Here is a 16282-nt window from a genome sequence, read left to right on the forward strand (position 1 = left end):
AATAAAAGGTTTGTAACATAATTTCTCTCCATATAATACTTCTGTTGAGAGTTTTATGCCATTAATACATTTCATTGACATTACGGGACATTCTAAAGTTTACATCTGACCATGTCTGATACCAGATCACATTTCATCAGTAACATATAACAGTTTGTTTGGCTGTGTGTAATGGTGGCACTAGTGGTAAAGGACCCTCCTGCCAATTCAGAAGAAGTAAGAGATGCAGGTTCCATCTCTGGATCAGGAAGACCCCCTGGAGGAGGGAATGGCAACCCACTCCAGCATTCCTGCCTAAAGAGTCATACGGACAGAGGAGCCTGGTAGGCTACAGTCCGTAGGCTTGCAAAGAGTCAAACATGACTGAAGCAACTGAGCACACATGTATACATACATACATACATATATATTTTATATATATATATGGGACTTCCTTGGTGATCCAGTATTTAATACTCCTCACTTCCACACCAGGGGGCATGGGCTCAATCCCTCGTCAGGGATCTATTATCCCGCCTGCCACAGGGTATGACCAAAAAAAAAAAAAAAAAAGGAATAATGTTGTATCTTACACCTGATGTCATTTTAATGAAAATTTCTATTTTTCACAAGCAGAATCCAGCCTACTAAATTCATGTCACAAGCCACTAATGGGATGCTAGCTGTATTATATAGGCAAATGTTTTAGACAGGGATTGACAAATTGGCTTGCCTCCTGTTTGTTTTTTTCTACTAACCAGCAAGCTAAGAATGATTTTTATGTTTTAGTGCGTGGTTTTTTTTTTTAACTTTTAAAAATATGTTCAATATTTTTACTTTTTTTTAATTTGGGGGGAAACAACGAAGTGTTTTGTGACATGAAAATTATGTTATCTAAATTTCAGTGTCACAAATAAAGTTTTATTGGAACACAGCTGTGATCATTTGCAGCTGCCTGAGGCTGTTTCACACTACTAATGGCAGAGACCGCATGGCCCTTAATTCCTGGTTACTCTCTAGTCCTTTACAGAGAAATTTTGCAGACTCATGGCTTCAGAGCACAAAAAGAAGAATTCCACACCCCATGGCTCAGCAGCTGTTGAAGTCCAGTTGACTCAGTGCAGCTAAACACTTCCCACTCTGAGCCCCAGTGGTGGGTGAAGATGGAGTATCTTTTTCTGCACGTTCCAGAGAGAGTTCTCTGGAAATAGCAGCACCACTTTCTGTGTCCTGTGTCCATGGTACTTCTACTTGGGTCTCCAAAAGACTTTTATCAGTGAGGCTGGAATAGAAGTTTCTAAGCCTTCATTTATTATTATTATTTATTTTTTATGATTTGTGTTTTTTTTTTCAATTTCTATTTTTACTTTATTTTGCTTTAAAATACTATATTGGTTTTGCCATACATGGAGATGAACCAACCATGGGTGTACATGAGTTCCCAATCCTGAACCCCCCTCCCACCTCCCACCCCATATCATCTCTCTGGATCATCCCCGTGCACCAGCCCCAAGCATCCTGTATCCTGTATCGAACATAGACTGGCGATTCATTTCTTACATGATAGTATACATGTTTCGATGCCATTCTCCCAAATCTTCCCACCCCCTCTCTCCCACAGAGTCCAAAAGTCCATTCTAAACATCTGTGTCTCTTTTGCTGTCTCAAATACATCTTTTTGAATTCTATATATATGTGTTAGTATACTGTATTGGTGTTTTTCTTTCTGGCTTACTTCACTCTGTATAATTAGCTCTGGTTTCATCCACCTCATTAGAACTGATTCAAATGTATTCTTTTTAATGGCTGAGTAATACTTCATTGTGCATAGTACCACTGCTTTCTTCTCCATTCATCTGCTGATGGACATCTAGGTTACTTCCGTGTCCTGGCTATTATAAACACTGCTGCGATGAACATTGGGGTACACATGTCTCTTTCAATTCTGGTTTCCTCGGTGTATATGCCCAGCAGTGGGATAGCTGGGTCATAAGGCAGTTCTATTTGCAATTTTTTAAGGAATCTCCACATTGTTCATCAGAGTGGCTGTACTAGTTTGCATTCCCACCAGCAGTGTAAGAGTGTTCCCTTTTCTACACACCCTCTCCAGCATTTATTGCTTGTAGACTTTTGGATCGCTGCCATTCTGACTGGTGTGATTCTAAGCCTTTAAAAGCCCATTCTAATCCAATCCACTACTGCCCAAACTGGGCTTCAATCAGGTTTCTGAACAAGTTTTTCCCCATAGGATCTTTCAACTAGAAACCTTTCTATCAAATTGCTATAGAGAGGAAAGAATGTGGGTGGGGCTTCAGGTCCCTCCTTTCCACAGGGGCTGTTTTCCAGGTCTCACGGTGGTGAGAGTCCCCACTTCCTTTTCTGGCATCCAGAGGCCGACCACCTTATGTCCAATTTATCTGCATCTTTAGTTATTTGGGGTTCAATAGCTTAAGGGTAGGGGAAGGTGGTCCACACAGCTATTTCAACAGAGCTTGGGCTGATGTCAGGAGTCTAAAAGGGCAGGGATCCTCTTCCAACGTCAGAAAATTGGCCAGCTGCAAACAGCAAACCCCTGTTCTCTTCCAGAGGCAAGGGAGTTTGTTGCAGGGCGAGGGGGACAGGGTGACGGGGGCAGGAAGTGAGCTTACTGCCCAGGTGATCTGCACTTGAAGACTCAGCACCCGCTGGATTCCCTGGGTCCTCACTGTGGATTTCATGGTGAACCCCAGGAGCTTTTTCCAGATAGGGGCTCATGCTTTCTTAAACTATGTCAGGGGTGTCTGGTCACATTCTAGTCCCCCTCCTTCTCCCTTCCTCCCTCACTTCCTCTCTTCTCTCTCTTTCCACTTTGCACCACCTATATTCTAATCTCAAGCTTTCCCTCCCACTGCCTTTACAGCCCTCTGCACACAGATTTTTAGGGGAGAGGGAGGGTTTCAGAGAAGAAATATATGTATTTCCATTTCTTGTAAGGTAACAGAGTCACTGCAGTAGAACAAAAATGAAGTTTACTAATGTACATGATCTCAAGTACTGTATCCAAATAGAACATTGAAAATACCTTTCTTATCAAATGAACATGTGTTCACCTGAAATTTACACAATATATGTCTATTACATCTCAATGAAGCAAGCAAAAAAAAAAAAAAAACCTGACCATTAGAAAGAGCTTGTTTTATACTCTTTTAAGATGGTGAATGCTGTGCCTAGTTGCTCAGTCATGTCTGACTCTTTGTGACTCCATGGACTGTAGGCAGCCAGGTTCCTCTATCCATGGAATTCTTCAGGCATAAATACTGCAGTGAGTTGCCATGTCCTCCTCCAACGTTGGTGAGTATCAAAACCCAAGACTAGGGACTTTCCTGGTGGTCCAGTGGTTGAGAATCTGCCTTCCAATGCAGGGAGCATGGGTTTGATCCCTGACTGGGGAACTAAGATCCCACATGTCAGAGGGCAGTAGAACTGACAAAGGATCCTGCAAGCCACATTAATACCCAAGACACCCAAATAAGTAAATAAAAATAAATAATTTTAAATGTCTATGCTATTTACATTCTTATGGATATATTTGAAAGCATGATATTAAGTTTTATTTATTTATGAACATACTATACAACTTCCTGCAGGATCTTAGTTTCCTGACCAGAGACTGAACCCAGGTCACCAGAGTGAAAGCACTGAGCACTACCCACTGGTTGACCAGGGAATTTCTAGTTTTACTTACTAAAAGGGTTTATTTTTATTGTATGCCAGAAACTATGTTTTGCAGCATTTAAAATTATAACAAAAACATTTTGGATGTCAATTTTAAAATATTTGCAAAAACTTAGGGCAAAGGAAGAAAAATTTTGACCATTTATTTATGCTTCTAGGCTTCCCTGATGCACAGACAGTAAAAATCTGCCTGAAGTACAGGAGACTGGGGTTTGACCCTTAGGTCAGGAAGACCTCCTGAAGAAGGAAATGGCTATCTACTCCAGTATTCTTGCCTGGAGAATTCCATGGATAGAGGAGTCTGGGGAGCTACTATCCATGGGTTTGAAAGAGTCAAACACAACTGGATGACTAACACTGTCATTTTCATATGCTTCTAACAATTGATCAAATCTCAGAATCACCTGGGACATTGTTAAACATAGAGATTCCAGGGCTGCATAACACACCTAAGAAAATCAAATTGCCAGAGGAGGGGGCCTGGGAATCTGAAAGTTTAATGTTTGCCTCAGTTGATTCTGAAGTGAAGTGAATCCCAGGGTGTAAAATCCTCCAATACTTTGGGAAAGATTGATCTCTGGTGGCTGAGAGGTAAAGAATCCACCTGTTAATGCAGGAGACCTGAGTTCAAGCCCTGGGCCAGAAAGATCCCCAGGAGGATGAAATGGCAACCCCACTCCAGGATTGTTGCCTGGGAAATCCCATGGGCAGAGGAGCCTGGCAGGCAATAGTCTATGGGGTCACAAAAGGGTCAGACATAACTTAGCAACTAAATCACAACAGTGAAAGTGAAAGTCACTCAGTTGTGTCTGGTCCTTCACGACCCAATGGGACTATACAGTCCATGGAATCCTCAAGGCTAGAACACTGGAGTGGGTAGCCTTCCCTTCTCCAGGGGATCATCCCAACCCAGGGATCAAACCCAGGTCTCCGACAGTGCAGGCAGCTTCTTTATCAGCTGAGCCACAAGGGGAGCCCAAACAACAATAAGAACATGTTTAAAGCACTCAAGAATCTACTCCTTCAGGAGACCCTGAGGATTGAGGGTCAGGATTTTTTTTTTTTTTTTTTCATGTGACACATTGAGCACTTGCCTTGGGAAGAGCAGGTCACTGGAAATTCAATACACCCATCAGAGGCTGTTGCTTGAGCTGGGAGCTGCATTCTCCCCAGCACCCTTTAGAGATTCTAGGACTGGCACACTCTCTCTTGGGGCTTCTAGATGTCCTTTGTATTGAAGGAAGTTAGGGTATAAGCAAAGCCCAGAGATTTGGATCCAAATTTCTCAGTTTGAGCCATACTTTCAGATCTCCTGGGCCGTGCTTCTTAACCATCAGTGAATTGCCTTACATGTCTTATTCAAAAACACTTTATCATCCAACAGTTGTGGGTGTGGCCTGAGAGTCTGAGTTTCTCACAAGCCCCAGGTGTTGCCCAGGCTGCTTAAGGTGTCCATATTAAACATGAGTACTAGAAAGCTTTTGAAAAATACTGATGTTCTGGTTGATTCTGCGGATCTTACTCCATACCCACAGAATCAGTATCTCCACAACTGGGACCAGGGAGTCAACGTTATTAAAGCTCTCAGATTTTTCTAATGAGCAGGTATGGTGCAAATGTGTAGCCAGGCAAATCACCCTACCATCAACCCTGTTTTGGACTTCATTGTGTCCTGCAAAATCCATAGGTTGAGGGGACTTTCACAAAGGTCCAGTGGCTAAGACGCTGCATTCCCAGTGCAAGGGGTTGGGCTTCAGTCCCTGGTCAAGGAACTAGATCCCACATGCTGCCAGGAAGACAGAAGACTCAACATGCCACAACTAAAACCTGGTGCAGTCAAATAAATCAATTCATTTAAAAAGTTATCTGCAGAAATCCTGACCCCCCCCAACACTTTGGAATGTAATCAGATTTGGAGATAATACTTTTAATGAGGTGACTAAGTTTAAATGAGGTCTCTACGGTGAGCCTAGTCCAAACCTGATGGTTTTCCATATAAAAAGAGAAAGGGGAATTCCCTGAAAAGCCAGTGGTTAGGGCTTAGAGCTTTCACTGCCAAGGGCCCAAGTTCCATCCCTGGTCTGGAAACGAAGACCCAGAAGTGAAGAAGCATGGTGAGAACAAAAAAGAAAAAGAGGAAATTGGGACACACAAGACATCAAGGATGCTTGGACATAATGGGACAGGAGGAGAGGAGAATACAGCTGTCTGCACATCAAAGAAAGAGAACTCCAGAAACACCACACTGTCAACACCTTGATTCTGGGCTTCCGGACTCCAAAACTGGGAGAAAACAATTTCCTGTTGTTTAAGTCTGTGGTATTTCTGGTGGCCACTTTAGTACCTTAACAGGTTCTTTATATCAGGAGTCCCTAGAGAATGCTCACCTTCAGGACAGGTAGGGTGTATGCAGGTGATGACTCATCTCCCAGGTGACTCCCACCCATCAACAAATTCTTACCCACCCAGATTATCCAGGATGCAGCCTGCTCCTTTGGACCACTTCTTGCAGGCCACTGCTACTAAAGGTCCCCACCCAACTCTCTTATGGCCCCAACTATTTTTACTTCTCTCCTAGACTGTGAGGTACAGAACTTTGAGAACAGAGCAAGGACTGTGCTCAAACCATCCTGGATGTGAAGCGGACTATGTCTTTTACCCAAAAAAGAAAAAAAGGCGGGAGGGTGGAATCTCACAGCTGTCCAGCAGAATACACTGATGCTTATCACCAGATGTACAGAAAGACTTCACATGTTAGGTTAGGAAGAAGCAGGGGACATGAGTTCAACCTCTTCTTCAGAGAAGGTTTCCAGGAAGGAGGACAACATGCTTTATGTAGATGTGTTGACAGCAGATGAATTTATTGGAAGGCATTTGGGTCTGTAGCTAGGAAACAATTACAGTGGGGAGGGGGTACATTGTCCTTCAGTCCTCTCTACCTCCAGAAGTTTCTATGATATGGACAATGGTCACAGGGCTCCCAGAGGTCAGGGAGAGAGGGCTATTTGGTGACGTCATAAAAGCCTGATGCATAGAAGGCTGCCTCTCAGCAGCCAATGTCAGACTTCTGGGCCGTCTGCTAGGGTCAAGAAATGACCTACTGGGAAATCTCTTGTAGTCCTGGAGTGGTTAGAACTGTGCACTATCACTGCTGAGGGCATTGATTCTATGCTTAGTTGGGGAACTAAGACCCTGCAGTTTGTGTTGGCTGACCAACAGAAGAGACCAAAAAAGAAAGACAAATATGGCCTGTTCCCACTTTTCCTTCCATGGACAACCCCAATGCCAACTCCAGTCCAGTCCATTGCTATGGACAAGCAGGAAGCTCCTTGTGGCTTGTGGCCATGGAGTGACATATGGTCAGGCTGAGTGTCCACCAAGAGGGCTGGGCATCTCACAGCAACTGAGAACCTGGTACCCAGGAGATCAGGCCCTCAGGACACAGGCAGGTGCCTGCTGACCTACAGATCAGGGCTGTGTGAGAAGTGCACTCTAAAAGGTGGCCAGAAGGCACACTTTTCAAGAGGCCACTAATCTTGGTGGTCATCCTCTACCAATTTCTTCCATCAGTAGGGGAGAGCTTGGTGTTTCCATTGTTCTCACAAATCATGTCCTCTTCTACTCTTCCTGGGACAGCTTTGTATCAAGAGACTGTTGTTCATTTGCCAAGTTGTATTTGCAACCCCATGGACTGCAGCATGCCAGACTTCACTGTCCCTCACTAGCTCCCAAAGTTTGCCCAAGTTCATATCCATTGCATTGGTGATGCCATCCAGCAATCTCATTCTCTGTTGCCCTCTTCTCTTTCTACCCTCAATCATGTGCAGCATCAGAGACTTTTCCAGTGAGTCAGCTGTTCACATCAGATGGCCAATACAGAGGACCTTCAGCTTCAGCATCAGTCCTTCTAACAAGTATTCAGGGTTGATTTCCCTTAAGATTGACTGGTTCGATCTCTTTGCTGTTCAAGGGACTTTCAGGAGTCTTCACCTGTACAACTCAAAGGCAACAACTCTTTGGCACTCTGCCTTCTTTGTGGTCCAGCTCTCAAAACCATACATGACCACTAGGAAGACCATAGCCTTGACTAAAGAGACCTTTGTCAGTAGAATAACGTCTCTGCTTTTCAACACACTGTCTAGGTTTGTGACAGCTTTCCTGCTAAGAAGCAACCATCTTTTGACTTCATGGTTGTAATCACCATTTCAGTGATTGAATAGCCCAAGAAGTGGAAATCTGTCAGTACTTCCACCATTTTCCCCTCTATTTGCTATGGAGTAATGGGCCCAGATGCCACGATCTTAGTTTTTTAAATACTTATTTTTAAGCCGGCTCTTTCACTCTCCACCTTCACCCTCACCTAATCAATGTGGAGCATCTGGCTTCTTGCTGCTTTTGCTCTCAGTTCTAATTCCCTGGGTAAGAAATCATGAAAGGATGGTTTCGCAGCTTACATCCAAGGGTGGGATAGAGAGGGACCAAAACTTAAAGGACCATGAAACATTAAAAAACTCAATCAATGACAACTTGTACCACCTGCTTACCCACAGTATTAAAGGTGAAGTGAAAGTGTTAGTGAGTCCTGTCTGATTCTTTGTGACTCCATTATTGTAGCCCAACAGCCTCCTCCATGGAATTCTCCAGGAAAGAATACTGGAGTGGGTAGCCACTCCTTTCTCCAGGGGATCTTGCTGATTCAGGGACTAAGCCTAAGTCTCCTGCATTACAGGTGGATTCTGTCCCATCTGAGCCACCAGGAAAACTCAAATCAAGGTGACACTCATTTCCAGGACATTCCTAGATAAAAATTTTGCTGGTCCATGCTGGTCCCAACTCCTTTGGTCACAAAAAGGGGTATAGTTGGAGCCCTCCACTCTGAAGGGGTGCTCTTATTTTGTTTAGTTGCTATATCTTCTCTGAATCTTAGAGGACTTGGTCTCAGCAAAGAGCTCTGATGGGAAACGAAAATTAGTTAAAAGCCTTAGTGCTGCCAGGTTGGCAGATAACTAGGATTTGGAAGAAAATTTATCTTTACCATGTGGCTTAAGGTAAAAACTTAAGGATTAAAGTAAAAAAAAAAAAAAGTTCCAGATGAATCACACCAAGGAGAAAAATGCAAAGTTACACTCAACACTGAAATACTCAACTCAGAAGTGACTTTTTTGACAATTGGGAATGGATTTCTGTCAGCCTTTGAATAAATGAATGTATGTGAAAGTTTTGATTAATGTAAAAACAAAATATAGCCTGTGGGAATATTAGTGGCATAAAAGCACATTTGGACAATGGATTCAGTGATGCTGGGTTGTCTCTTACAAACTGGAGGCTTCCTTGGCAACTCAGATGGCAAAGAATTTGCCTGCAAGGAACAAGACCCAAGTTCAATCCCTGGGTTGGGAAGATCTCCTGGAAAAGAGAACGGCTATCCACTACAGTGTTCTCACCAGTAGAATTCCATGGGCAGAGAAGCCTGGCAGGCAACAATCAATGGAGTTCCAAAGAGTCAGATATGGCTGAGCAGTAGAAAGGTGTGCAAAGGCTGGTGGGTCCCAGAGGTTCCAGATAGTCTACTGTTGAATATCCCCGAGGACTCCTGGTCTGGCTTTGCACAGTGAAACCATCTTGGCACTGCCCAGGGTCCGAGATGGAGGCTTTACACCTACTGGCTCCACTGGGGAAAATGCTTGAGTCCAGGGTTAGCAGCAAAGGTCCCTTGGAAGAAGGTTCTCTCCAGCCATGCTCACTTCTGGACACTTAGTTCGTTCCAAGCCCTAAGGATGCACCTTGTATATGATGACAGATTGAACAGCCTCAGAAATAAGTGAGGAGGTGGATGCCTTGGAAATGAGAACCACAGGTAAATACTGCCCTGAACTCCTGTAGTTGATCCTTGCCTATCAGAGAGCATCTAGAACCCATTCATGTTCAGGCCCTTTAACTTAAACATCAACAGGGAAGTCATTAATTTAAAGGGGAGAATCATGGTCACAGATCACAGAGGACACCCAGTGATTGACACTGAAGTTCCCTTTATTTATTTGTAACAATCCAATACAGGGGTAACGACTCCATCAACCTCCCAAGCCCAAAATTCCCCCTCCAAAATTCAGATTCACATTTCTAACTTTGTAGGAACACATCTCTCCAAAAATCCCACCAAGCCCTCCCCCCATGCCCACTTTAAATCACCTTTCCTTTGCCAGCATGCAGTGAACTATTGTCTGAAACCATGGTTTGAGTTCCTTCTAGATGAAGTAAGGTCTAGGTGGCAGTGTCCCAGTGCGGGGGACAAAGCCTGCAACTCGTGAGCTGGGCTAGGCTGGCATGTAGCAGGGGCACAGGATGGGCTCAGTGTCATAGAAGATCTGGTCACCGCAGTGTGGACAGGGGCTGGCGCTGACCCAGCCCATGCTGGCCCTCCCAGATTTATACAGCAGCTGCTTGAGCCGGGTGTGAAGCTCAGCCAGGAGGCCCAGGTGCAGAGTGCCATTCACATCCTCATAGCTCTCCAGGGGTGCGGGGTACAGCACGTGGCTTAGCTTGCTCAGCCCCATGGTGTGTTGAAGTAGGCTCTCCAGCACGGCCATGGAGATGGGGTTGCCACAGAAGCTGAAGGTAGTGAGCTGGGAGCAGCAACTCAGGGAAGGCAGGAGGGCACTGAACTGGGTGTCCATGATGCCGCACTCATTTAGGTCTAGGTCCTGTAGGGTGGCCGAGGTCCACTCGATCAGGACCTGCAGAGGTTCCAAGCTGAGGCTGGTCAGGTTGACCCCACTAAGGCTCAGGTCCTTCAGCATGCTGATGCTCGGGCACTGCGACAGGTACATCAGGTCTGACTCTGAAAGCAGGCAGTTGGTGATCCACAAGGTCTCCAGAGGGGTCTTCAGGCACCTGGCAAGAGACAGGGCAGTCAGTCCCAGGGTGGGAGGTGGCGGGCAGAGGAACTGGGGAGGAGAGGCCTGTTTCACTGGAACACAGGGCATCTCACTGGCTTGAAGCTGGCCTCTAACCTTCTTGATAGGAAGGCAGGGTGTCTTCTGGGGGAAAGGTCATGCTCACATAGGTATGACCTCCCCATGCACAAAATGATGAATTATTTTCAATGTGGGAAACAAACAGTAAACAAATGTTATTTGCCTATTTCAGCTTACTAGTATTTGGTTCGCAGGAATTAAGATGTTTTTACAGGACACGACTAGTTGAATTAAACAGCAGGCTAGATGCAGTGGACATAGGCTGCTGGATCCTAGCAGTTACAGATGATCCCTGGGTGAATATCCCCCAGATATTCAGGGGCCACAAACTGTCCATCACCACCTACAATTCTTTTTTTTTTTTTTTCCTTTCTTTCTTCTGGTTTCTGTGAATATATTTATTCCTAATGCCTGGAGTTTGCAGCTGCCAAAAAGGGAATCAATGTAACTCATTCATACAGACAGACTAGGCTGCATCCTCTCAGCTTTTATCACTGTGTTCAAAGCAGAACAATAACCTCTTACTGAGGATTTCCTATGTATTCAGAAGTCTTAGAGCAAAATACTAATTGTAATTTAGAGTTAAAGAGATTGCAGCCACTTCAACAATGATTCTCATTTGATTTTTTCTCTTCTCTGGACTGCTTATGAGCCACAATTTCCCCATCCTGATTCCTGCTTGTCATCTCCAGAATCACCCACTTCCCACAGCTCACCTGGAGCCTAAAATAGCTCAGGACAGAAGCGGCAAGTGGGAGGGAGACAGAGCTGCGGACTTCAAATCTCATGCCTGATGTACCAATATCCTTCTCGCTTAGTTATCTGCAATCATCTCAGCTAAGAGATCACTCTCTCGGAAAGAATTCCCAAGAGCATCTCACCTGACCCATACTATGTGGACTCCCAGCAAGAAATCCCCTTTAACAGCATCTAACCTAGGCCATGCCTCTGACCCGAACCAGGGAGGTGACCTGACAAAATGCCCGGGGACACAGTGGCAGCATCGTGAGGACTTATGAGCAGCCCATGCACCCTGGCAATGTCCCCAGCGGGCACAAAGTAAACACCCCGAGGGTAACGAAACGAGGGCATTCTGGTCTGCAGAGCTCTCACCACGCCTCACCTGAGCACCTGGTGCAGGCGCCCCTCGAGGAAGGAGATGGAGTCTAGGTAGAGCTCCTGCAGGTGGGGCAGGTTCAGGAACTGGGTGGTGAGCTGGTCGACTAAGTGCTCCTCCTGGTCCGGGGTGGTGCGCGGCAACATGTGGATGCGTGACAGCAGCAGCCGGCGCAGATTTCCCATCCGTCCCAGATGCGGCACAAACCTGCCCAGTGTGCCCAGCTTCCAGATGCAGTTCACCTCCAGGTCCTGGATGGAGTCCAGCTGCACCACCTTCAGGATCCTCTTGATGCTCTGCATAGGCATGGTGAAGATCCTCAGCTTCTGGCAGCGCAGGTGCAGCAGGCTCCTCCTCTGTTTGGCCTTCTTCAGCAGGTAGCTGAGTGTCTCATCCAGGGTGTCCTCCTTGAGGCACAGGTCGACCAGCACCTCCACAGGGGCCCGCACCAGCTTTAGTACTGCCTGTGACTCCACCCTTTGGCTCTTCTGCATGGGCTGGATCGGGTCAGGCTCCAGCAGTGAGCAAACGCTAGCCTTGATGCCAGACCACAGGGTCCAGAAGTCCTCATGGGTGTTCCGGCGTAAGTCCAGCACCTGCAGCTTCCACCGCCTGTAGGGCCATGGGGGACATGCTGAGCTGTGCAGAGTCTGATGGTCACCAGGACCCCGCAAGCGTTCTGCACTCCTCACACCACAGCTCCTCCATCTTCCGGACCTGCCTTGATCCCCACTTTAAAGGAAACTGGGCGTTGGCCCACGTGACTTTTGTGCCCCCTCCCCCTCAACCCATCCGGTACACCCGATCACCTGTTCCCAGGTGACCCCTCATCCTCCTGCCCTGGCTGCATCATGCTCACATCCCCAGGCCTCACCAGTCTGCCAGGTCCTCCTTACCTGGGGCGGACCTCCTGAGAAAGCAGGACGTCCAGGCCGTCGAGTGCAGCCTGAAATGTCTCCAGATGAGGCGGGTGGTCCTTCATCAGGGCCCCCAGTGGGAGGCAGGGGAAGGGCCAGGCCTGCACCATCGCCTTCAGGGCCTTGGTGTGCCTCCCAGCAAAGGCCGCCATAAACAGCGGTGGGAAGAGTTCAATGGGCAGCTCCTCCAGAGCCATGATGGCCAAGGCCTCATTCTGCAGCAGGCTCTGGCCAGCCAGCTCCAGGAGTCTGGGTGGGGCCCCGATGCCCGTCGTGAACCTACTCCGGAACGAGTCCTGGGAGGATGTCAGAGAGCAAGCGGAGCGGGGCCAGTCCTTCTCCGGTCAAGGAACTGGGGAGACCCTACTGTCCCTCCACCCTCAGGGAACCCAAGCAGGGTCAGAGACATCCTCTGGCCACAAAATCACAGCTTTGGCCCCAGTGGCACGTGGACAAGCATCTCTCTAGGCAGCAACAAACAGACAAGTTGACCTCTTGCCCCATCCCATATCTACCAGCTGCTGCATTTAATTCCAGCCCTGCTGGCCGGTAGATACCAAGGAGTCTGACAGCTGACCTCACTCTCTTCAGAGAAAGCTTCTGATTATTACTCAAGGGCTAAAAACAGGAATAAGGAGTTTAGCCCAACACAGCCTGTCTCTAAACTCCAACCAATAACTCATGCACTGGGTGCTGTTATGTCCCTTAATAAAAAGACATACCTATCACTGCCTGTCTCTTCTACAAATGTTGTTACCATTCAGGTCAGTGGAGCAAAGTGCTCACATTCAGAATAAAGTCTCCACTTTTTCAAGTATTCTATAGATATTTTTTTTTTGTATTCCATGGAATTAAGAAACAGTTTTTAGCTTTTAAAATGAAAAGAAACCCCCAAAATTCTTTAAACTAGTAAAATCACAAAACTATAAAATAATATGTATTATCACTGTCACAAACTAAAATGTAAAATGTCACCCCAAAATTCCTCCTAATTAGATGTTTTTCATTAAATCAATTCTAGGAACTTCCCTGGCAGTTCAGTGAGGAGAACTCTGCTTTCAATGCAGGGGAAAAAGTTCTATCCCCACCAGGGAACTATGACCCCAGATGCCGTTCGGTATGGCTCCATCCCCTCACTCTCACCACAACCTACCCCAACCCCCCCACCCCTACCTGGCCAAATTTTACCTGGTTAAGAAATAGTTTTAACGGTCTGTACGAGAGGCGAAAATCAGAGAAGAAACCGAACTGTCTGGCAGAAATGAAAAACTGCATGTAGAAGAAAAGCAAAGTGTGCAACTGCCAATGTAAATGGAAATGCAAAGAAAATTCTCTACAGGATTGTGGCCTGCACGGCTTGTCCCATGAAGATCCTGGCAGGTACAGCTGTCAGAGCCCAAGGCTCCAGCATGGAGTAGTGTGCTCAGTCCTGAAACCCTCTTATCCTTGCAGGGCACACTTTTCAGATTCTGGCTGAAATTTCCATTTCTGGCTAAAGTGTTCTTACTACTAGATCTCCATTCACCTATGTCTGAGTGGGATTTTTACTTTCTCACTACATACAATTTATGGGATCCTATGTCTGTTCATAATAGGTTAGCAAAATACAGCAAAATATAAAAGAAGAAAACCAACCTGAAGGTACATTCGTTGTGGGAGTTTGGGCCACATCAAAATCACCCAAATGTTCACGTTCAGACAGCTTTGTGCGGATGGTGGTGTCACCCCAGAAGAAAAAGAAACAAAGTAAGATTTCCGAGAATCACACTGTTACTTACACATCAGACAGCAACACATGTGCCTGTTCACAGGGGAACAGAGGTGTGTAATGGAAGGATGATGAGTCCTCCAGATTTTGAGGGGCCAGGCTTCCCTGGCAGGTCAAAATGACACATAGGAGCTGGCCAGGAGAACAGAGAGACTAGACACTTGTAATGAAACCAAGGAAAGTACCCAAGACAAATGTGTTTTGTTTGGACGAATTCAAAGACTTTTCTTAGGCTAGGCTTGAGAAATTGCCAGAAGAGGCAGTGGCTAAAGAGAGACCAGGTGGATCCCATAAACTCAGGGCAAACCCAAGATCCACACTTCTTCCCTCCCTGGAGGCAAAGAAGTTAAAGAGATTAAATTTAGGAACGTGGGTTAGGAGAGGATGGAACCTTTTTGGCTGGCCAAACCTGGAATATGCCTTGTTCTACCTGAAAGCCACTGAGGGCTTAGGGCCGTGGGATCTCCTGAAGGGAAATAAACGTGGGCCAAGAACACAAATCTGTGTCAGCAAACAGCTGTAACCGGAGGCTCAAGTGTCCCCCTGCATACCCCAGCCTAGGCTCTGTCCAGTGACCTGTATCCTCACCATGATCTTCAAAGGCTCCTTCCCAATGTAGCTGGGTAACCTGACCTTCCCTCAGTGCCAGTGAAAAAAGGAATGTAAAGCACCTTTGAAACCCACCCACCTCCCCCCATTCCTCTCCCTCCCCTAAGGCTCTCACTTACACAGATTCTGATGGGACCTCAATTTGAAGCCCACAAATACAATTCAGTTTTTCCTTTGCTCTGCATTAAGCACAGGTAGCCACATGGACTTTCTCCCTGTTGATTTGCAAAGCCTGCATCAAAGGGTCTGGGTGAAGACCCTGCTGGGTTGGCTGACATGCTGGTTCTGCTGTGGTCTCAGAACACAGACAGATGGAACCTCTCCACGCCTGGCATTGTGATGCCCCAAGAGTTCTTCTATTTGGAAGGTAAGAAGTTGGTCTTACCTGAAGGATACTCCATAGTTTGGTAACTTCCTAAAGATGATATTCACCAAATTCCTACCATCCCCGTCAGCAAACAGAGATATAGCTGTCCCTTAAATAGAGTTAAAACCCTAAAATTGGGTTAAACTGGAAGGTGCCTTGTGGGCATTTTGACTTCCAGCAATCAGCTTGACCAATCAGCTGCAGAAGCTCAGGTTTAGCAATATAGACAATCATCGAGTCCCTGATAAAGTATCAGCCATGATGACGCTGGCACTTTCCACCAGTACCTCAAATGACTTTCAGAGAGAAGCCAAAATTCACCCCTAGTTTCCTTTACAGCCTGGTGAGCCTGAGGCATTGTCATGAGGTGAGGCAGGACACTGTCATACTCTAAGAAGGAGAAACCAGAAGACACACTTGGGCAAAAATAGATGGATAGATCTGCCCCACTGAACATTCGGAAGAGCTAGCCAACTTCACAGGGGGTTGGGCAAACAGGAAATAGCAGAGGTCTAAGCTTGGGATGTTTCCATGGGAACTCAGGATCCAGGAGATCTAAGGATGCAAGAGGGACTACTGTCTTCAAATGATCTAAAAACAGGAAGTATCAGCCAAAAAGTCTTTCCAAGCAAGGCATGGGACAGGCCTCTGTCCACCTCCAGCTCCACACAGTCTGTTTGTGCAGAGGACTCACTGGGCACAGAGTACTAGGGGCTCATCTGCATGAAGATGAGTTATTCCTGGCCAGTGTAAGGTCAACCCAGGATGACTCCAAGGACCCAGTCAACCTGAGGGCATTTCTACCTTTTTTTGTTGTTGTTGTTGCACAGTCTAGTG

General features: G+C 46.3%; 1 protein-coding gene across 1 annotated transcript; it reads right to left on the minus strand.

Annotated features, from left to right (window-relative positions):
- Positions 1 to 10007: 10007 nt before the first annotated feature.
- On the minus strand, positions 10008 to 14372 carry LOC132659078 (melanoma antigen preferentially expressed in tumors-like). Its single transcript, XM_060408734.1, has 4 exons — positions 14337 to 14372; positions 12681 to 12997; positions 11791 to 12396; positions 10008 to 10584 (listed from the first exon to the last, which is right to left on the minus strand). The coding sequence occupies exons 1-4, from the start codon at positions 14370 to 14372 to the stop codon at positions 10008 to 10010; spliced, it is 1536 nt and encodes a 511-aa protein (XP_060264717.1).
- Positions 14373 to 16282: the final 1910 nt, after the last annotated feature.

Source organism: Ovis aries, chromosome Y, assembly GCF_016772045.2.
Source record: "Ovis aries strain OAR_USU_Benz2616 breed Rambouillet chromosome Y, ARS-UI_Ramb_v3.0, whole genome shotgun sequence".
NCBI classification, from domain to species: Eukaryota; Metazoa; Chordata; class Mammalia; order Artiodactyla; family Bovidae; genus Ovis; species Ovis aries.

What these genes read in the sequence shown, in the direction of transcription:
- LOC132659078 (XM_060408734.1), bottom strand. Translation starts at nt 14,372, where the DNA reads ATGTGGCCCAAACTCCCACAACGAATGTACCTTCAG. An exon ending in CACAACGAATGTACCTTCAG is followed by an intron (nt 12,998 to 14,336) that starts GTTGGTTTTCTT and finishes ACATCCTCCCAG; the next exon opens with GACTCGTTCCGGAGTAGGTT. An exon ending in TCTCAGGAGGTCCGCCCCAG is followed by an intron (nt 12,397 to 12,680) that starts GTAAGGAGGACC and finishes ATGGCCCTACAG; the next exon opens with GCGGTGGAAGCTGCAGGTGC.